The following is a 22,066-nucleotide window of genomic DNA, read 5'->3' on the forward strand; positions in this document are numbered from 1 at the left end:
GGGGGAGTTTGAAACTGCAGTGAGGGTAGGTATTAAGCCCCGGCTTGGTGACTTGGCTTAGCAGAAATGACCCCGGGCTGTGGTTTTCTTTTTAACATTTTATTGCTGGTATATTGGAAAGCAGTTCACTTTTGTCTATCAACTTTGTGTCCTGCAACCTGGTACCTACAACTAAATCATTTTTTAGTTTGAGGAGATTTTTTTGGGCTACTTTTGGTCTTTTCTACATTGACAGTCATGTTGTCTGTGGACAAAGACAGTTTTATTTCTAGCTTTCCCATCTGTATACCTTTTATTTCCTTTTCTTGTATTATTGCATTAGTTAGGATTTCCAATATGCTGTTGAAAAGCAGTAGTGAGAAGGGATATCCTTCCCTTGTTCCTAATCTTAGTGAGAAAGCTTCAAGTTTCTTGCTGTTAAATGTATGTCAGCTGTAGGTTTTTTTGTAAGTAATTATTTTTCATGTTGAGGAAGCTCCCTTCTATTTCTAGTTTGCAGAGATTTTTCTTTTTAAATAAAAAATGGATGTTGGATTTTGTCAAATGCTTTTTTGTGCATCTGTTGATATGGTCACACGATTTTTCTTCCTTGACCTCTTTATGTGATGAATTGCATTAATTGATTTTTTAATGTTGAATCTGCATTAAAAAATTCATACCTGGAAGAAATCCCACTTGGTTGTGGTATATAATTCTTTCTATACATTGTTGGATTTGATAACATTTTATTGAGGATTTTCACATTTATGCTTGTGAGAGATACTGGTTTGTAAAGTTCCTCATAGAATATGTTAGGAAGTGTTCTCCCTGCTTGCATTTTCAGGACAAGACTGTAGAATTCACCAGTGAACCCATATGGACCTGATGCTTTCCATTTTGGAGATTAAAATTCTTTAATAGATATGGCCCATTCAGATTATCTGTTTATCCTCATTTGAGTTTTGGTAGCTTGTGTCTTTTAAGGAATTGGTCCATTTCATCAGAGTTACCAAATCTGTGGTCATAGAGTTGTTCATTTCACTAAACTTTTCTATGGCAATTAAGTTCTGCCAAAATAAAGTAAAAAATGAACCTTAACTTGACTAGTTTTGGCTTCTGGTTTAATAATTGTAACAAATATTTACCAGATTCAACTATGCTTTTCTTGATAGTTTGGTTCTACTTTTAACATGATTTTTGTAATTGTTTTGTATTTGTCTCCCCAGTAGTCCATGAGTCCCTTTAGGGGATAAATATGTTCAATGTTATTTCATAGTCTTAATACCTTATATTTCCATTGGTCCTTTGTAGTTGTCAGAATTATGGTATATAACAGCTCACTTGATTTTTTTGTAACAACCCCCTATGGGATAAGGTATTATTTAACTTTTACATTTGGAGCTTAGGTTTAAGTGCCTTGTCTAAAATCAAAAAACGGGGGCTGAGGTCTGGGCCTTCTTTTGTGACACTTAATCTCTAAAGATTGAATAGCCACAACACTGTCCAGTAGAACTTTGTACTGTGAAGGAAATGTTCTGTAACTCTGAGTTGTCCAGGACAGTAGCCACTAACTACATGTGGCTGTTGAGCACTTGAAATGTGGCTAGTGTGACTAAGGTACTGAGTTCTTAAAATTTTATTTTGTCTTAATTTAAATAAACACATGTGGCTGGAGGAATTGTGGACAGTGCAGGTGTAAACTCACAGGGAGAGTACCTATTTGCCAGGACCTTACAGTAGGGGCTCAAAACACTGGCAGCAGAGGCGGGCACTGAATTTAAAGTCCTTCCTATACAGTTCTACAATTTTGTGATTCTAGAAACTCTGAACCGTAAAACAAGTAAACTTAACATATACCTAGAAAAGTCAGTCTGAGCACATTTGCAAGTTTTTGTTTTTTAGTTTCCTTTTCCTTTTATCCCAATGTGGTTGTAGGAGCTTCTCTTTTTCCCTTCTGAGAGAACTTTTTTATGCTAAAGTGTACTGCCAAAGATTCAGCGTTCTTAATTCTGCCTTTTAATACAATTTCCTCCTTTATTTTGTCCCCATCTCCCTCACCAGCCAGAGGCAACAAGCCTCCCTTTTCTCTCTGCTCCTCTTATTTCCTTAAAAATCTCAGCATTCATCTACCTACCACTTCAGCATTTTATTAAAAATAATAATAATAAAGAGCGAAATGTGGTATCCACATATAAATCAAGTATAAAAATCAAATGAGTATTCATATTTGAACTGACTGTTTATAGTTCATAATGCATGAGCAAAACCGAAAGCTTCTGTGATGACTGCCCTTGTAATGTTCACCATGTAACTTATTCACTATGTAAGAATTTGTTCTCCATGTAAGAACTTGTTCATTATGCTTAAGAAGATTCGAGACTGATGAAAATTAGGCTTGGGGTGGATTAATGATTGTGCATTGAGCATTGACCCCCCTATACAGAATTTTATTGTTGTTAACAACCATTTGATCAATAAATATGAGAGATGCCCTCACACACACACACTATATATATATATATATATATATATATATATATACACACACACACTTCCAATTGTAAAATAAATAAGTAACCGGGATGTAATGTATAGCATAAGGAATATAGTCAAAATATTGTAACAACGTGGTATGGTGATAGCTGGTACCTAGAATTATCATGTATATAAATGTTGAATCACTGTGTTGTACACCTGAAACTAATGTAATACTGTGTGTCAACTACCCTTCAATAAAAAATAATTATCTAAAAAAAAAAAATTTCAGCATTCTCTCCTAGGAAAAGGAGAGAGATTTTGTTAAGCTGTTATGATTATAACCCTACCCTTGATCATTCCTTTTCCCAGAGAGTAATTTTTTTTTTAATGTTAATTAGCATTATTTATTTTGATATCGTTAATGTACAACTACTTGAACAACATTATGGTTACTAGGCTCCCCCTATTATCAAGTCCCCCCCACATACCCCATTACAGTCACTGTCCATCAGCGTAGTAAGATGCTATAGAATCATTGCTTGTCTTCCCAAAGAGTAATTGTTTTCATCTGTACTCATGTCTAAGCTGTTCGATAAGTATTCCTAAATCATTTCATGCAAGTAAGTGATTAGTCCTTAAAAGAGAAGTCAGCTTCTTGGGGACAGAGTCTTAGTTTCCATTTTGTGCTCCTTAATGTGTTCAATAAATGGATGTTGTGTGTGGAATTCTGTGAAGGATTCAAAGAAGGTAGAAATGGTGGGAAAGTGTCCTTGAGTTTAGTTAATGTTTGAGTGAGTAGTGGTCATGCTTCTTGGGTTTGGATCATTTCCTTTATGCGAAAAGGGGAAATTACCTCAGTTTTAATCACCATTCAAGTCCTGAGAAACGGGCTAATCTTTTATTTTAGCCACTTCATATTGGGAAATGTTACAGACTAAATGTTTGCATCTGCATTTATATGTTTATAAGTTTAAAAATTTATATATTGAAATCTTTTCCCCAGTGTGATGGTATTGGGAGTGATCAGGTCATGAGGGTGGAGCCCTCATGAATGGGATTAATGTCCTCAAAAAAGAGACCCCAGAGAGCCCCCTTGTCCCTTTCCACCCTGTGAGGACAAAACAAAGTCCTCTGCATGGAGCAGGAAACAGGCTCTCACCAGACAGAATCCGCTGCGCCTTGAGCTCAAGTTTTCCCCAAATCCAGAACTATGAGAAGTACGTTTCTGTTTATAAGCCGTCCAGTCTATAGAATTTTATCATAGCAGCCTGAACAGACTAAGACAGGAAAACAAAATGAGCATGTTTAATCAGATATGATTAGAAATGCTGCTGGTGCTGAGAAGCGTTGACTTCCTGATTGGTATCAAAAGAGGCAGGAGGATTTAGTAGAAAAGATAAAGCTTAGAACATCTTTAAGATATCTTGGTCTCTCTTTTCACACCTCTTAATGCAAAATATATTTTGTTTTCAGAAACTATGAAGAACCTGTTGTAATCTAGGAATATTATAAAATTCTGATGTGATTATCAATGTATGAAAAGCTCTGTCATTGTTACTTAGAGTTCTTACTGCTCGAGGTTGGAGGGCCCCAATATCTTAAGTTGTACAGGGTAACCTGTCACATTTCTGTGCTTGAAATACTGAAAAAGGGACCCATGCTTTTACGGAGAGAGAAAGTTTTCTGTCATTGTGTGCCTGGGTCTGCTGTTGTCTCTTTGAAACTCTAGCCTCTTTAGCCTTTACCTTGGCTCTCTGGGAATGGATCTGAACACAGAAAGGTCTAGAGGGAAGCTTTGGAGTGGTAAGCTGTTTTAGCATGTTTATTGGATGAAACTCTTAGCCACATCCATTCATTCTAGAATGTTTACTGATTTGGTGCCAGGCACTGTACAAGGTTCTGGGAATAAAAATAAAGAGATCAAGTTTTTGGCTTTCAGTTGCTCACAGAGATATGACAGATATTTATACGAATAAATTACATAGCATTGTAAGTGCTGTCTTTAAGAGACACGTGAATAATTTGCATGTAAGTATTGTTGTACAGCCCTATATGATTTGCACATCTCATTTACTCATTAAAACAATCTTGTGAAATAGGTGATACTAATATCCTCATTCTACAAAAGAGGAAATTGAGAATAGAGAAGTACCTTAGATTTTATTATTGGTAAGTGCCAGACTTAACTCATGTCTTCTGATTGTAAGTCTTAATGATCTTTGTGGTAATGCACCAGTTCTCTTCTTAATGATTACCTTTCTCCTTTCCCTAGCTGGGGAATTGCTCTGATATAAAGGATTAGGGGCTTGACTCTCATTCACTATTACTGTACCATAGGTGTGCATTTAATTCTGTTCTGGGGTCATAAAAATCTTCAACAAAAGTGTTGAAATTTATAATTTTTTAAAGTTTGTCATCTGAAAATTTTAGCATTTGTGTGCACAAACCAGAGACTATTAGACATTCTAAAAATATCAAGGAAAAACACAGCATTTATTATGTGACTGTGGTCATTTATAAACATGCCAGTTGTGGGTCATTAAATTAAGGGTGATAAACATACTAGTCTGAGAACTGGTTAAATGAACACATTCATAACTGTGTGTGTGACAAAGCTCGCTCTGTTACAGAAGCGTCAGAGGAGGCAGCCTGGCGAAGCTGAGAGGCCTGGGCAAAGGCGACCGCAGGATGGGCTCGGAGATGGTGGATTGCCGTCTCAGCCCCAGCATGCTCTGCTCTGTGGGCTGGAGCTTCTCTTTGGAAAATGAGTCACTGTGGTACCTGCTTCTCAGCTGGTGCCTTGTTACAGGGAGTCAGTGTGGAGGAGCCCCTGCAGGAGGGTGCTTGGTGAATGCGTGTATGTGCTCCTGCTCTTGTGCAGTCACGGCACTGAGACTGATTTTGGCTGTTGTTTTGTAAGACCTGGCCAACAAGTGGTCTTGAATATTTTGAAACCATTATTGGTGAATGGAAGTCTTAAAAGTGGTAAATGTTTTTAGTAAAATAAACTGCCTTTAGAGAGTTTTTTAAATTCTTTATTAATAATGCATTGTTTATGTGGCATTTCAGAGCTTATGCAATATTTTAATAAATTGTATTTTAGTTCATTGTATCTAAATTTTATCAACGACCTACCCTTAGTAGTGGAGGAAAGTAAATGCTCAGGAGATTAGTGTAGAGAAGATGTGTCTGTGTGTGCCTGTGTGTGTTGTGAGTGTGGGGTGGGGGAGAGTTCAAAATGTCAAGTAGGGAATTTTTTGAAGGCTAACATTGTATCTAAAAAAATCACATCAATTTTCCCATTTTTCTCTAGAAAAAATTTGTATTACTAATATAATATTTTAAATGTCTTGCCAATATGAAAATGGTGGTTCAGGAATATGTACTTTGTTTACCCACAACATTTTGTGTGCCTGGCAAACAAACTTCTCATGTCCCTTATTCTCCCACATTACGTGAGAATCGCTGGCCTAACACAGCAACACAACAAACTGATGTAATAGATTTTGTACTTAGTTCATAGTTGAATAAATTGAGGCCTGAACATTTAAAATTTACCCAAGGTTACCCAGCTACTCAGCTGTAGAACTGGGAGGGAAGTTCTCCCAGGAGGTGTCCCAGATTCCTAAATCCAGTCTTTTCCGTCACTCCTGCCATAACGAGATAATATATAAGAAGATATTGTGTAATGAATTGTGCTGGTTGTGAGTTGATGACAAATAGAATTGTAAGTAGTTCTCTACCCCTGAGTAGTGTATGACTTCATTGATGTGACAAGATGCTAACATGGAGGGAAAAGGTAACAATAACAAAGCTAAGTGATACAAGTTAAGACATGTTACAAGGCAATGGGTAATTGACTTTAAGTAAATGACGGATGTAAGTTAGAGTTCTGAGTGGAAGCTCTCAGACTGGGTTGACGAATGTGGAAGGGCTTTGTGGAAGGAAGCAAAGAGACTTGATTTTACAATAGTTAGTGTTCTTTTATAGTCTTTTCCTCTTGTCTTTTGCTTATTGCTATTAATGGCTGACAACAAGGTCTACGTACAAGTGTAAGTCTCTTTTGGCTTCTTTGTTGTTTGGAAGAAATTTATATTTTTATAGTTTACCTTGGAATTATAATTTGATGATTCCCTGTTCAAATTTCTACTCTGCCATCCTTGATAATTTTAAGAAAATGATCTTACATTAATCTTCAGATGAATTTTCTTTTTGTATCATTAATCTGCAGTTACATGAGGAACATTATGTTTACTAGACTCCCCCCATCACCAAGTCCCCCTCACATACCCCATAATCTTAAGATGAATTTTATTTAATTTACAAGTCTCTCCTTTTTCATTTCTCAAATAGTGCATTACTCATTCACTTAAAAAGGTTTGTTAATAGGGTGTAGTTGACAGTTGGGATTAAGCAGAAAAGGGAACTGATTATGATGGAAGAGATTCAAGTTTAAATGTTGGTGGGATTAGGGCCAGGGACAAGAGACCTGAAGAGGCTGAAGACAGGAAGAGACTCAGTGTTCTGATGGTGTGGACGTGTGGGCAGGGGAAAGGAACTGCGCCAAGCACAGCATCACCCACAGCTCTGCACCTCCTTTTGTCATATGCTTTTAGGACTGGAAGGCATTTCAAAGACAGTTTGGTCACACCCCCTTCATTTTACAGGTGAAGAAACAGCCCAGAGGGTAATTGCCTTGCTCAAGGTCTCTCATAAAACTGTCAGAGCTGGGATGAAACCCCCAGTCCCCTGAGTCATAACCAGCATTCCTGCTGTCTCCCCTGAGAGCTAAGTGTGCTGAGCTCTGGGCTAGAAGGAATGTTCCTCCATGTGTTAGATAAGGACTGTTTGCTCTGTTGTTCTTTCTAATACAACAAAGTGGTTTGGAGATGATGAGATTAATTTATCTGATGAAGGAAGACAGGTTGTGTCAACATACAGTATGTCAGCATTTCTCAACCATCTGTGAGATGTGCTCTCTGATGTTTTCTCCCCACCTTCTGAGTAGCCCCACTAGCCAAGACCAGTGATAGTGAACTTGTATTTTTTGTGATTTGTTTTATAAAGTAGCAGATACACTGGTTGTCCCTCTGCAAATGACACAGGGATGTTGATAGAGAACCACTTCTGTTTGAGGTCTATGAGTTGATCCAAATCAGTACGCTTACATTGTTAAAAATAGATACATCTTCTATATTCAGCAAAGGAGATGACATTTTATAGCAATCACCCTTGATTCTCTTCCTCTCCTTCACTCCCCCTTCCAGTCTGGTAGCAAATCTCTTTGACACAGCCCCTGTTCCCTAGCTGAACTGCTGACCAAGTTCTGCTTATCCTTTAAGACTGTTAACATTGCTTCTTTTTTTTTTTTAATTGTAGTATAGTTGATATACAATATTGTATTGGTTTCAGGTGTATAGCATAGTGATTTGACAATTATATATTTTATGAAATGCTCATAACTAGTAACTGTCGCCATAGAAAGGTACTACAATAATATTCAGTATATTCCTCATGCTATACTTGTAATGCCTGTGACTCAGTTTGTAATTGGAAGCTTGTACCTTGTTATCCCCTTCACCTATTTCAGTCATTCTTCCTTACCCCCTGTGGTAACTACCAGTTTGTTCTCCATGTTTATGAGTCTTTCTGTTTTGTTTGTCTGTTTTATTTTTAAGATTTCATATATAAGTGAAATCATAGTACTATTTGTCTTTTTCTGTCTGAATTCACTTGGCGTAATAATGTCTAGGTCTATCCATGTTGTCATAAATGGCAAGATTTCATTCTTTTTTATAGCTTAGTAATATTCTGTGTGTGTGTGTGTGTGTGTGTGTGTGTGTGTACACCACATGTTTATTTATCTATTGATAGATGCTTAGATTCCTTCCATATCTTGGCTATTGTTAATAATGCTGCAGTAAACAGAGGGGTACATATATCTTTTTGAATTAGTGATTTTGTTCTCTTTGGGTAATTTCCCAGAAGTAGAATTACAGGTCATATGGTGTTTCTATTTTTAGTTTTTTGAGGAACCGCTGTACTATTTTCCATTGTGGCTGCACCAACTCTCAATACTGCTACAGTTTAAGAGGGTTTCCTTTTCTTCACATCCTTGTTATTTTTGAGTTTTTGATACTAACATGAGGTGATAAGTCATTGTGATTTTGATTTTGTTTCCTGATGAGTGGTGATGTAGAGCATCTCTTTATGTGTCTATTGGCCATCCAGATTTCTTCTTTGGAAAAATGTCTATTCTTGTCCTCTGCTAATTTTTTAATTGGATTATTTGTGGAGTTTTTTTTTTTTTTGGTGTTGAGTTATAGTATGAGTTCTTTATGTACTTTGGATATTAACATCTTATTGGATATATCATTTGCATATGTATATTCTCCCATTCAGTAAGTTGCCTTTCCATTTTGTCAATGGTTTCCTTTTTTGTGCAGAAGCCTGTTAGTTTGATGTAGTCTGAATTATTTGTTTTTGCTTTTGTTTCCCTGCCTGGAGAGACACAGCCAGAAAAAAATCACTAATGCTGATGTTTAAGAGTATATTGCCTATATTTTCTTTTAGGAGTTTATGGTTTCAGGTCTTACATTTAGGTCTAGTCCATTTTTAGTTTGTTTTTGTGTATGGCATAAGATAGTGATCCAGTTTCATTCTTTTGCATGCAGCTGTTCAATTTTCCCAGTACCATTTATTGAAGAGACTATCTTTTCCCCGCTGAATATTTTGCCTCCTTTGTCATGTATTAACATTGCTTCTTCAGGGAAGTCTTTTTAGTGTCTTTCTAGAAGGAGTCAAGTGTTCCTCCTTCTCTGCAGTTGTAGCCATCAGTAAACTTGTCTGGTAAAAATAGCTGGCTATACATCTTATTACGCTGATGGTCAGTGATTCCAATGGGGTGGTTTGGGACTTGATAATATGGGTGAATGTTGAAACCACAGTGTTGCTCATGTGAAACCTTCATAAGACTGTATATCAGTGATACCTTAATTTAAAAAAAATAGTCGGGTATTATGCTCAGTGAAATAAGCCAAGCGGAGAAAGACAAATACCAAATGATTTCACTCATCTGTGGAGTATAAGAACAAAAGAAAAACTGAAGGAACAAAACAGCAGCAGAATCACAGAACCCAAGAATGGACTAACAGTTACCACGGGAAAGAGACTGGGGAGAATGGGAGGGTAGGGAGGGATAAGGGCGAGGAAGAAGAAAGGGGGTATTACGATTAGCATGCATAATGTGGGGGATGGGGGAAAGGGGAGGGCTTTGCAACACAGAGAAGACGAGTAGTGATTTTACAGCGTCTTGCTATGCTGATGGACAGTGACTGTAATGGGGGGGGACTTGGGGTAGGGGAGAGCCTAGTAAACATAATGTTCTTCAAAAAAAAAAAAAATAAATAAATAAAAAAAAATAGTCTGCTATAGTTGCTTGAAGTAGGTGACATTCTCTTTGTAAACCTAGTATAAGGCACAATACACCCTCTGTTTTAAATCAGTACATTTTAAAATCAATTGTTTTTAAATCAGTATATTGAGAGAATTATTAGTTGAATTTGTGGAATTTATGGGGCATCCCAGTAAAGTGAGACTGTCAGAGCAGGGAGAGGCCAGATCTTGAAAAGGCTGAAGGCCACTGAAAGAACTGAGCAATGGTAGCTGGGCATGTAGCTCCACAAGGCCTTCCCTGTAGCCAGATGTTGTCACCTGACCCCTTCTGGCCAATAAAGCAAGTGGTAGGTGCCCCTTCCAAGAAGTCCCCTTGAAGGAGGGTCGTGTCTTTCCCTTTCTTTCCTTTCTGCTGGCTGGAATGAAATCTGAATGACTGGGGCTACCTCAGACATGAGTGTAGCTGGGCCACGTTCTAGGACTTGTGGGACAGGAAGCTGGAAGAAGCCTTGGCAGGAAGGCTTTCTGGGAAGAGAAGCAGAACGAAAGGACACATTTCATGAGATAGAGGGCGATGACCTGGAGAAGGAGGCTGAAAGGGCGTCACCAGAGTGATGGGAGGAGAACCAAGTAAGTGGCTCGTGAGGGAGAGCTGGGCCACTGCTGCCAGCCGAGTGAGATGGAGAGGGGAGAATGCCAGTGTGTCTGACTGCACAGGGGCCTGGGCAAGGGCACGGGCACAAATGGGGAGCGCAGAAGTGATGCTGGAGTGGGCTGAAGGAGAGGCAGAGGAGGAGGTGACTCTAAAGAGATTTGCCCTTGAAAGAGGTGGAATTTGGAGTAGAGGGACTAGCTGGATGGGGGCGTGGAGTGAAAGGAAGGCCCTCCTGAGACCCTGGGATGTGCTGATGTGCTGATGGGAATAACCCTGTTGAGAGGGAAAGAGAAAGGGGGTAAGGTCTTGAGAGGATGAGTTGATGAGACCCAGAGCAAATGGAATGAGAGGGATATTTGCAAGGAGGGGGCCCACTTACTCGGTGGTAAAGGGAGTGAAGAAGAAAATGGGCATATGTGTGGGTAGGTGTATAGATTCAGGGTGCAGACATAGGGAGCTCCTATTTAAAGCCTTCCGTTTTCTCCAGAAATATTTAACAGGTTCATCCGTTGGAACCTCATAGGGAGTAAGGCCACTGCGCCCCATATCCTGTTGGTGTCTTCTGTCAGATTGTATTCTCCTGTGCAGTGAGAAGAGCCTTTCCCAGGTTTTGGTTGGGTCCTGTAGGGCCGTAAATCCCTTCAGCGCCTCCACTCCCCATGGCATACAGGCACCTCGCAGTCAGCACCCAGCCTCCTTTCGCAACCCCATTTCTCTCCAGTTACCACCTGTGCTCTAGTCAGTCAAACGTGCCATTGCCCTCCAGGCACTCGCCCTTGCTGCTCCTGGGCCTTCAGACATGCTGTTCCCCTTTCTCCCTACCTGGTGAGCTCTTTCTCCAAGACCCAGCTCTCATATTTAATTATTTTAAATCTCCTTGATTCCCCTCCCCCTTCCACAGGCTAGGAACCACAGCTTTTATTTATATAAATCTGTGTAACTATCCTTATACTGTAGCATGTTCACCTGGATCGAGCAGGATGTCTGTGTATGGCAGGCAGTGAGAGAATGGATGAATTTTGATTCCTTTACTTGTTCCTCTAGCAATTCTTAGTGAAATTAAAATGAAGTGAAAATTATATATTCTTAGTATTTGATGCAAAGAATTCAGTGTTTCTTTTTTCTTTCTTTTTTTTTCCTAGGTGGTTCTGGAATGGAGCCAGGATCAATACCACGTTTTGTTTGATTCCTACAGAGACAACATTGCTGGGAAGTCCTTTCAGAATCGGTGAGAAGAGATCAGGTTTGGAGAGTGGTTAGTCTGGACTTAAGTGATGAGTCTTAAGGAAACACCCTGGCTTTAAATATAATAGTTGAAGGGGTCTTTCCAAGTTATAGATATGGTTTAACTTATTCAAGACTGCTCCCCAGTGAAGGAACCTTGTAATCCATCTTCACGTTTTATGGATGAAAAATCTGATTCCCGAAGAGTAATCCTGCCTCGCAGTTTCTTGAGTACTTTCAGTTACATGATCTCATTTCATGCTTTCTCCACTTCTGTGAGGAATAGGTAATTCCATCCCCCTGCGGGGTAAGGACGCTGGGTGGCTGCTCTGCGGCCAGTTCCGGGCCCTGGCCAGTGTTGTCTTTCCTCCCCGTCAAGACAGACCTGAGTAGCAGCAGTCTTGCCCAATGTTCTCCTTCTCTTCTTATAGCTGAAATGAATCACAGAGGCTCTTTTTTTTGTCAATAAAACTGTTATGTGTAGTTTTGTATCATAAAAGCAGTGGTTGAACGCAGTTCAAACAATACAATTCTTGGCTATTGTAAATAGTGCTGCGATAAACAGGGGTGCATTGGTCTTTCTCATACTTGATTGCTGCATTCTTAGGGTAAATTCCTAGGAGTGCAATTCCTGGGTCAAATGGTAAGTCTGTTTTGAGCTTGATGTACCTCCATACTGCTTTCCACAATGGTTGAACTAATTTACATTCCCACCAGCAGTGTAGGAGGGTTCCCCTTTCTCCACAGCCTCGCCAATATTTGTTGTTGTTTGTCTTTTGGATGGCAGCCATCCTTACTGGTGTGAGGTGATACCTCATTGTAGTTTTAATTTGCATTTCTCTGATAATTAGCGATGTGGAGCATCTTTTCATGTGTCTGTTGGCCATCTGTATTTGTTTTGGAGAACTGTCTGTTCAGTTCCTCTGCCCATTTTTTAATTGGGTTATTTGTTTTTTGTTTGTTGAGGCGTGTGAGCTCTTTATATATTCTGGATGTCAAGCCTTTATCAGATGTGTCATTTTCAAATATATTCTCCCATACTGTAGGGTTCCTTTTTGTTCTATTGATGGTGTCTTTTGCTCTACAGAAGCTTTTCAGCTTAATATAGTCCCACTTGTTCATTTTTGCTGTTGTTTTCCTTGCCCGGGGAGGTATGTTCAAGAAGAGGTCACTCATGTTTATGTCTAAGAGGTTTTTGTCTATGTTTTCTTCCAAGAGTTTAATGGTTTCATGACTTACATTCAGGTCTTTGATCCATTTTGAGTTTACTTTTGTATATGGGGTTAGACGATGGTCCAGTTTCATTCTCCTACATGTAGCTGTCCAGTTTTGCCAGCTCCATCTGTTGAAGAGACTGTCATTTCACCATTGTATGTCCATGGCTCCTTTATCAAATATTAATTGACCATATATGTCCGGGTTAATGTCTGGATTGTCTAGTCTGTTCCATTGGTCTGTGGCTCTGTTCTTGTGCCAGTACCAAATTGTCTTGATTACTATGGCTTTACAGTAGAGCTTGAAGTTGGGGAGTGAGATCCCCCCTACTTTATTCTTCTTTCTCAGGATTGCTTTGGCTATTCGGGGTATTTGGAGTTTCCATATGAATTTTTGAATTTGTTCCAGTTCATTGAAGAATGTTGCTGGTAGTTTCATAGGGATTGCATCAAATCTGTATATTGCTTTGGGCAGGATGGCCATTTTGACGATATTAATTCTTCCTAGCCACGAGCATGGGATGAGTTTCCATCTGTTAGTGTCCCCTTTAATTTCTCTTAAGAGTGACTTGTAGTTTTCAGAGTATAAGTCTTTCACTTCTTTGATTAGGCTTATTCCTAGGTATTTTATTTTTTTTGATGCAATTGTGAATGGAGTTGTTTTCCTGATTTCTCTTTCTGTTGGTTCATTGTTAGTGTATAGGAAAGCTACAGATTTCTGTGTGTTGATTTTGTATCCTGCAACTTTGCTGTATTCCGATATCAGTTCTAGTAGTTTTGGGGTGGAGTCTTTAGGGTTTTTTATGTACAGTATCATGTCATCTGCAAGTAGTGACAGTTTAACTTCTTCTTTACCAATCTGGATTCCTTGTATGTTTTTGTTTTGTCTGATTGCTGTGGCTAGGACCTCCAGTACTATGTTAAATAACAGTGGGGAGAGTGGGCATCCCTGTCTTGTTCCCGATCTCAGAGGAAAAGCTTTCAGCTTCTTGCTGTTCAATATAATGTTGGCTGTGGGTTTATCATAGATGGCCTTTATTATGTTGAGGTACTTGCCCTCTATTCCCATTTTGCTGAGAGTTTTTATCATGAATGGATGTTGAACTTTGTCAAATGCTTTTTCAGCATCTGTGGAGATGATCATGTGGTTTTTGTCTTTCTTTTTGTTGATGTGGTGGATGATGTTGATGGACTTTTGAATGTTGTACCATCCTTGCATCCCTGAGATGAATCCCACTTGGTCATGTTGTATGATCCTTTTGATGTATTTTTGAATTCGGTTTGCTAATATTTTGTTGAGTATTTTTGCATCTACGTTCATCAGGGATATTGGTCTGTAATTTTCTTTTTTGTTGGGGTCTTTGCCTGGTTTTGGTATTAGGGTGATGTTAGCTTCATAGAATTAGTTTGGGAGTATCCCCTCCTCCTCTATTTTTTGGAAGACTTTAAGGAGAATGGGTATTATGTCTTCCCTGTATGTCTGATAAAATTCCGAGGTAAATCCATCTGGCCCGGGGGTTTTGTTCTTTGGTAGTTTTTTGATTACCGCTTCAATTTCGTTGCTGGTAACTGGTCTGTTTAGATTTTCTGTTTCTTTCTGGGTCAGTCTTGGAAGGTTGTATTTTTCTAGGAAGTTGTCCATTTCTCCTAGGTTTCCCAGCTTGTTAGCATATAGGTTTTCATAGTATTCTCTAATAATTCTTTGTATTTCTGTGGGGTCCGTCGTGATTTTTCCTTTCTCATTTCTGATACTGTTGATTTGTGTTGACTGTCTTTTCCTCTTAATAAGTCTGGCTAGAGGCTTATCTATTTTGTTTATTTTCTCGAAGAACCAGCTCTTGGTTTCATTGATTTTTGCTATTGTTTTATTCTTCTCAATTTTATTTATTTCTTCTCTGATCTTTATTATGTCCCTCCTTCTGCTGACCTTAGGCCTCATTTGTTCTTCTTTTTCCAATTTCGATAATTGTGACATTAGACCATTCATTTGGGCTTGTTCTTCCTTTTTAAAATATGCTTGGATTGCTATATACTTTCCTCTTAAGACTGCTTTTGCTGTGTCCCACAGAAGTTGGGGCTTAGTGTTGTTGTTGTCATTTGTTTCCATATATTGCTGGATCTCCATTTTGATTTGGTCATTGATCCATTGATTATTTAGGAGCGTGTTGTTAAGCCTCCATGTGTTTGTGAGCCTCTTTGCTTTCTTTGTACAGTTTATTTCTAGTTTTATGCCTTTGTGGTCTGAAAAGTTGGTTGGTAGGATTTCAATCTTTTGGAATTTTCTGAGGCTCTTTTTGTGGCCTAGTATGTGGTCTATTCTGGAGAATGTTCTATGTGCACTTGAGAAGGATGTATATCCTGTTGCTTTTGGATGTAGAGTTCTATAGATGTCTATTAGGTCCATCTGCTCTACTGTGTTGTTCAGTGCTTCCGTGTCCTTACTTATTTTCTGCCCAGTGGATGTATCCTTTGGAGTGAGTGGTGTGTTGAAGTCTCTTAGAATGAATGCATTGCAGTCTATTTCCCCCTTTAGTTCTGTTAGTATTTGTTTCACATATGCTGGTGCTCCTGTGTTGGGTGCATATATATTTAGCATGGTTATATCCTCTTGTTGGACTGAGCCCTTTATCATTATGTAGTGTCCTTCTTTATCTCTTGTTACTTTCTTTGTTTTGAAGTCTATTTTGTCTGATATTAGTACTGCAACCCCTGCTTTCTTCTCGCTGTTGTTTGCCTGAAATATGTTTTTCCATCCCTTGACTTTTAGTCTGTGCATGTCTTTGGGTTTGAGGTGAGTTTCTTGTAAGCAGCATATAGATGGGTCTTGCTTTTTTATCCATTCTATTACTCTGTGTCTTTTGATTGGTACATTCAGCCCATTAACATTTAGGGTGACTATTGAAAGATATGTACTTATTGCCATTGCACGCTTTAAATTCATGGTTACCAAAGGTTCAAGGTTAGCCTCTTTAGTATCTTACTGCCTAACTTAGCTCGCTTATTGAGCTGTTATATACACTGTCTGGAGATTCTTTTCTTCTCTCCCTTCTTATTCCTCCTCCTCGATTCTTCTTATGTTGGGTGTTTTGTGCTGTGCTCTTTCTAGGAGTGCTCCCATCTAGAGCAGTCCCTGTAAGATGTCCTGTAGAGGTGGTTTGTGGGAAGCAAATTCCCTCAGCTTTTGTTTGTCTGGGAATTGTTTAATCCCACCATCATATTTGAATGATAGTCGTGCTGGATACAGTATCCTTGGTTCAAGGCCCTTCTGTTTCATTGCATTTAATATATCATGCCATTCTCTCCTGGCCTGTAGGGTTTCTGTAGAGAAGTCTGATGTTAGCCTGATGGGTTTTCCTTTATAGGTGACCTTTTTCTCTCTAGCTGCCTTTAAAACTCTTTCCTTGTCCTTGATCTTTGCTATTTTAATTATTATGTGTCTTGGTGTTGTCCTCCTTGGATCCTTTCTGTTGGGAGTTCTGTGTATTTCCGTGGTCTGTTCAATTATTTTCTCCCCCAGATTGGGGAAGTTTTCAGCAATTATTTCTTCTAAGATACTTTCCATCCCTTTTCCTCTCTCTTCTTCTTCTGGTACCCCTATAATACGGATATTGTTCCTTTTGGATTATTTACACAGTTCTCTTAACATTGTTTCATTCCTGTAGATCCTTTTATCTCTCTCTATGTCAGCTTCTATGTGTTCCTATTCTCTGGTTTCAATTCCATCAATGGCCTCTTGCATCTTATCCATTCTGCTTATAAACCCTTCCAGAGTTTGTTTCATTTCTGTAATCTCCTTTCTGGCATCTGTGATCTCCCTCCGGACTTCATCCCATTTCTCTTGCATATTTCTCTGCATCTCTGTCAGCATGTTTATGATTCTTATTTTGAATTCTTTGTCAGGAAGACTGGGTAGGACTGTCTCCTTCTCTGGTGTTGTCTCTGTGATCTTTGTCTGCCTGTAGTTTTGCCTTTTCATGGTGATAGGAATAGTTTGCAGAGCTGGGATGAGTGACGGCTGGAAGGACTTCCCTTCTTGTTGGTTTGTGGCCCTCCTCTCCTGGGAGAACAGCGACCTCTAGTGGCTTGTGCTGGGCAGCTGCGGGCAGACAGGGTTTCTGCTTCCTGCCCAGCTGCTATGGAGTTTGTCTCCGCTGTTGCTGTGGGCGTGGCTCGGGCTGCTGCTCCAAAATGGTGGAGTCGCGTTGGAGCAGGAGCTGCTGGGAGGCTATTTATCTCCGTAAGGGGCCTCCGAGCTCCCTGCAGCCCAGGGGATTAGGGTGCCCAGAGATCCCCGGATTCCCTACCTCTGGATTAAGTGTCCTGCCCTGCCCCTTTAAGACTTCCAAAAACCACCCGCCAAAACAAAACAATGACCACAAAAAAAAAAAAAAAAAAAGTTTAAATTAAAAAGAAATGGCCGCTTGTTTTTCTTTATCCTCCGACGCCAGCCTCAGGCATCTGCTCACCGGTCTTGCTGCCCTGTTTCCCTAGTATTGGGGTCCCTATCCCTTTAAGACTTCCAAAAAGCGCTTGCCAAAACAAAACAGCAAAAAAAAAAAATGGCCGCTCGCTTTTCTTATGTCCTCCGGCGCCAGGCCTCCGGTACCCTCTGACTGTTCTTGCTGCCCTGTTTCCCTAGCATCCAGGGCCCCCTGGGCACGTACTGTGTCTGCGCTCTGGCCCGGATGGCTGGGGCTGGGTGTTCGGCAGTCCTGGGCTCCGTCTCCCTCCCGCTCTGCCTGCTCTTCTCCCGCCGGGAGCTGGGGGGAGGGGCGCTCGGCTCCCGCAGGGCTGGGGCTTGTATCTTACCCCCTTCACGAGGCGCTGGGTTCTCTCAGGTGCGGATGTGGTCTGGATATTGTCCTGTGTCCTCTGGTCTTTATTCTAGGAAGGGTTGTCTTTGTTATATTTTCATATATATATGTGGTTTTGGGAGATTTCCGCTGCTCTACTCACTCTGCCGTCTTGGCTCCCTCAGTTCAAACAATACAGAAAAATAAAAAGTAAAGCCTCCATTCTGTTCTGAACTTCCCCTCACCCAGAGGAGCCAAAATTCATGAATTTTTATTTTGGAGTCTTCTGGTCATCATTATTCTAACTTTAAAAACTGAGTTCTTCCCTTTTTGACTTACTCACCTCATGCAGTATCTGCTGACTCTCCTTCCCATGGTGATGCACACAGCTAATCTGTATGCGGAAGGAGTGACCACAGCAGATGCCGGGTAGCTAACAAAGGTGGCCAGTCTCACAAAAGACCATAACCAGAAACCGCCCTCGATCCTGACTACCCATTTTTCCCTCAGGCTAGGTCTCACAGACCCTTTCCTCTGCTCTCTCTGAACTAGAACACCTAATGAAATGCTAATAATAGGTGTCCGTTGGTGCATCTTGGCAGTTGTCTGATAACCTCTAGACTTTCACCAATTCCTCTGGAGCCGTTGTTCATCTTTCAGGAGCACTTCTTGTCCCTCCATTCACTTGTTAGGTTTCTATCAAATAAGTTGTTTTTAGAATGACTTACTAGATGTATGCACTATTTATGTATGCACTGTTAGAGTCCTAAACTTCTCAGTGAAGGGCGGTGGGGTTCCTTGGGCTGATCTAAAGCTTCACTCTTTGCTTTCATCTTTGAAGTACCTTATCTATGAATCACATTCCTCAATTTGTTCCTTCAATGATGATGGTATCTTTGAGCCTTACTCTGTTTAGACACTGAGATATGACTATCTACTATAAAGAATTTCATATTCTAGTAGGAGAGGTAGCTTGTAAGCAAGTTACTAGTGAAGTAGGGAAACTCTGTGTTTTTCTCTGAGGATCTTGTTAAAATAGCAGTTTTCAAACACATTGGGCGTCTGCAAAATCAGAGCTATTTTTATGACAATACTAAGATGTTGTTTGCCTTTTTAATTGTGTTGACATTTGCATGGTGGGTAAAATTGCTACACCTTAGCACGAGTCACTGTATTCTTCACCACCACATTTTGCAGGGGGAAGAAAAAAGCTAGTTTCACTTAAAAATGTTCAAGATGAGGCAGAAAAAATTAATTTGATTCCATCTTGACCCTTTGAGCACGTCTTTTCAGTGTTCTGTGCAATGAAATGGGAAGTACACAGCGCACCAGGCTGCTTGGTGTTTGTTCTGAGGAACAGCCCTTGTGGGACTGAGTTGCAGCCTGAGCTCAGCTGTGCTGTTTCACGGAACACTATTGTTACAACTTGAAAAGACAGGTGACAGTATGATTGCTCAGACTTAAGTTATTTGGCAGGTGTTTTCTTGACAGTGAACAAAGCAATCCGATCATGAAGAACAAATATCTGTAATTGTATTTGTTGCCAATGATAACATTTGAGCTTTCATGTGAAAATTAAAATTTTGGAAAAGTTGTTTCTAGCACCATGAGCTTAACAGCTTCATAGTATTGTAAAGGTTTCTCTGATTAGATTTGTGACGTTATTAAAAAAATTGCATTTGTTAATATTATGTAACAAGATTAAGGAAATGTGCCACCCTTTGACGGATTTGCATAACTCAGAAAGTTGTTATTTTCCAGATAACTGATACATTGATGTTACAGAATCTCGCATGGGTAAAAGAGCCATTCAAAGTGCAAGAAACACCATTGCATTTTAATGTAAAAGTGCAAAAAGTTCACTAATGTGGTTGGTTTCAGATTCCACACTGCAACAAATTTTTAAGAAACTACAACGTATTTTGGCAGTTTATTCAAAGAAGGATATCATTATATGAAAAGGCTATTAAACCTACAGCTCCCCTTTCCAGCTACCTAGTTGTGTGAACATGGGTTTTCTTCATGTACTTAAACCAAAATAACATATGGGAACAGATTGAATACAGAGGATTTGAGATGTTTGCTTTTTTCTATTAGTCATTAAGGAGATTTGCAGAAATGTGCAACAGTGCCTCTCCTCACTAAATTTTTTTTTGTTTTGGAAAATACTGTCATTTTCATTTAAAAAATGTTAATTCTTGTTAACATGCTAAGGAGCTTATTGTTTTAAAATGTATTAATAAATGTTTTAAATGTCTGTTGTATTTTTGAATATGGCAAATATGGGTAGTTATGACCTATAAACAAAGTTGTTTGGGATCCTTAATTTTTAAGGCATGATAGGTCCAGAGACTAAAAAGTTTGAGAACCATTTCCTTAATGTGGTAGTTCTCAAACTTCAGTGTTGGGTAGAATCTCCTGGATGGCTTGGGAAAATACAGTTTTTTCCCCAGCCCCAGAGTTTCCAAGTATGTAGGTCTCAGAAAAGCTCAGAGAATTTTAATTTCTAACAAGTCTGCTGGTGATAACCAAAGCTGCTGGTCTGGTGACCACAGTTTGAGAACTATTGCATTAACAGATTCTTAGTGAAATCAAGTTTTCCTACTTCTCTAATTTTTGTTTCAACAATGCTGATTTTCCCAAGAAGAGATCCAAGATTTTTTTTTTCACTCAACCATTTATTGAGTACTTATGCAACCTACTGTGCCTTATATTATTCTTGAGGCTGATGGGCCCACAGTTGCATAAATCACTGTCTGAAGGAGCTTCAAAACTTTTAGAAGGAAAACTGGCTTAGAAAATTGATATATTGAGGTCAGCAGTTTTAATCTAACATTCTTGTTCTGTTTCTGAAGAATTTGTGTGTGTGTTAAATATTTCTCCTCCTAATTTTAGATTGCACTAAAATATAGTTTGATTTTTTATGTGGGGTTATTTCAAAATTGCCTAATTTTGGTGGTGACAAGTAAATGGATCATATATAAATAACACATCTTCTTATATATTTTAAAATGCCATAGTGTTTTATAGGAAGTTTTTATTGTTTTGCTGGTTTTCCTACAAGTATTTTTTAAAGTTATTTGCTCTGAATGGGGGAAAAAAATCCCCTTCCTCTGTGTCAGTAACAAGTGAGTATGTGAATTATCTACTGCTACTAATTGTGAGGTGTTAAGTCAACCTGGGGCTCAGTTTTACTATCTCTAAAATGTAGATAATAGATTAAATATAAAGTGTCTTCAGTTCTTTGGTTTTTAAGACACTATTTAAGTTCTGTGTTTTCTTACCTACTTGAACCAAGGGACTGTTAAATGCGTTTATATTCACTTAAACTAAACTGATTAAAATAAAAGTATCACTGTCACTGTGGCTTTGGTTTTGAGTCATAGTTGACTTATTCAGACTTTAGCTCTAAGGCAAAGGCTTCCTTCTTATCTGGGAAGTAAGATAGTGGTCTTGTGGTTAGAATAAAGGACTCAAGCTCTCTGTGACCAAGTCTAAAAATAGCGAAACAACTGGCTCACTGATCTGCGGCAGATCACATGATCTCCTCAGGGCTGTCAGTTTAACACCAGAGAATTAAATTGATCATGTAATATGGCCCTATTAGAAGAGCCAGTACATAAATGCATTCTGCGCTTGTATTGTTTTCTTCAGCTCAACATATATAGATATCTCTTGATTCTATTAAAAAATCTTCAATAGCACATAATTACTTTTATCAGAAAGCTCTGGAATGTGCAGTTCGTTATTTCCTTCTTTTAAAAAACCTTTTAGAAACATGTCACTTAAGCAGTTTTTTTCGAATTAATTTTTCTTCTGATCACAGACTGGGAATTTGGGAGTAAGATGACCTTAGACAATTTATGTGTGGGTAATGTGAGGCAATTTTTTTTTTTAATGGAAAAGACTGATGGATGTGTTGAGGGAATGAGCCAATAGTGATTTAGCCAATAGTTATATATTAAGCCCCACTCACGTACATGGCACTATTCCTAGGCATGTAGTAATGAACAGGAGGAACTCATTGACCTCATGTAGAACTGACATTTTAGTGGGGAAAGCTTTTTTTTTTTTAAGTTAAAAATGGGAACTGTAATCTACATATATATATATATTTCAGCAGTTCTCAGTAAATTTCCAGACCAGCAGCATTGGCATTACTTGGGAACTAGTCAGAAGTACATATTTTGTGACTCCACTCCAGACCTGGTGAATGAGAAGTTCTAAGGATGGAGCCCAGCAATCTCTTCTACAAGTCCTTCAGGCTATTCTGATGCTGCTAATGCTTGAGAACTATTGGTGCAGGTGCACGTAGGAAAACCTAGATA

General features: G+C 39.1%; 1 protein-coding gene across 2 annotated transcripts in view; it reads left to right on the forward strand.

Moving 5' to 3' along the window:
* The window catches only part of GNPTAB (N-acetylglucosamine-1-phosphate transferase subunits alpha and beta), a 78,157-nt gene that overhangs the window by 12,583 nt on the left and 43,508 nt on the right, over nt 1–22,066 (forward strand). For both annotated transcript variants that reach the window (XM_057486463.1, XM_036891163.2), the window contains exon 2: nt 11,650–11,735. In XM_057486463.1, coding sequence (XP_057342446.1) covers nt 11,650–11,735 — 86 coding nt within the window. The remainder of the gene's footprint in view (nt 1–11,649; nt 11,736–22,066) is intronic.

This window comes from Manis pentadactyla, chromosome 10 (genome assembly GCF_030020395.1).
Source record: "Manis pentadactyla isolate mManPen7 chromosome 10, mManPen7.hap1, whole genome shotgun sequence".
In the NCBI taxonomy this organism is placed as follows: domain Eukaryota; kingdom Metazoa; phylum Chordata; class Mammalia; order Pholidota; family Manidae; genus Manis; species Manis pentadactyla.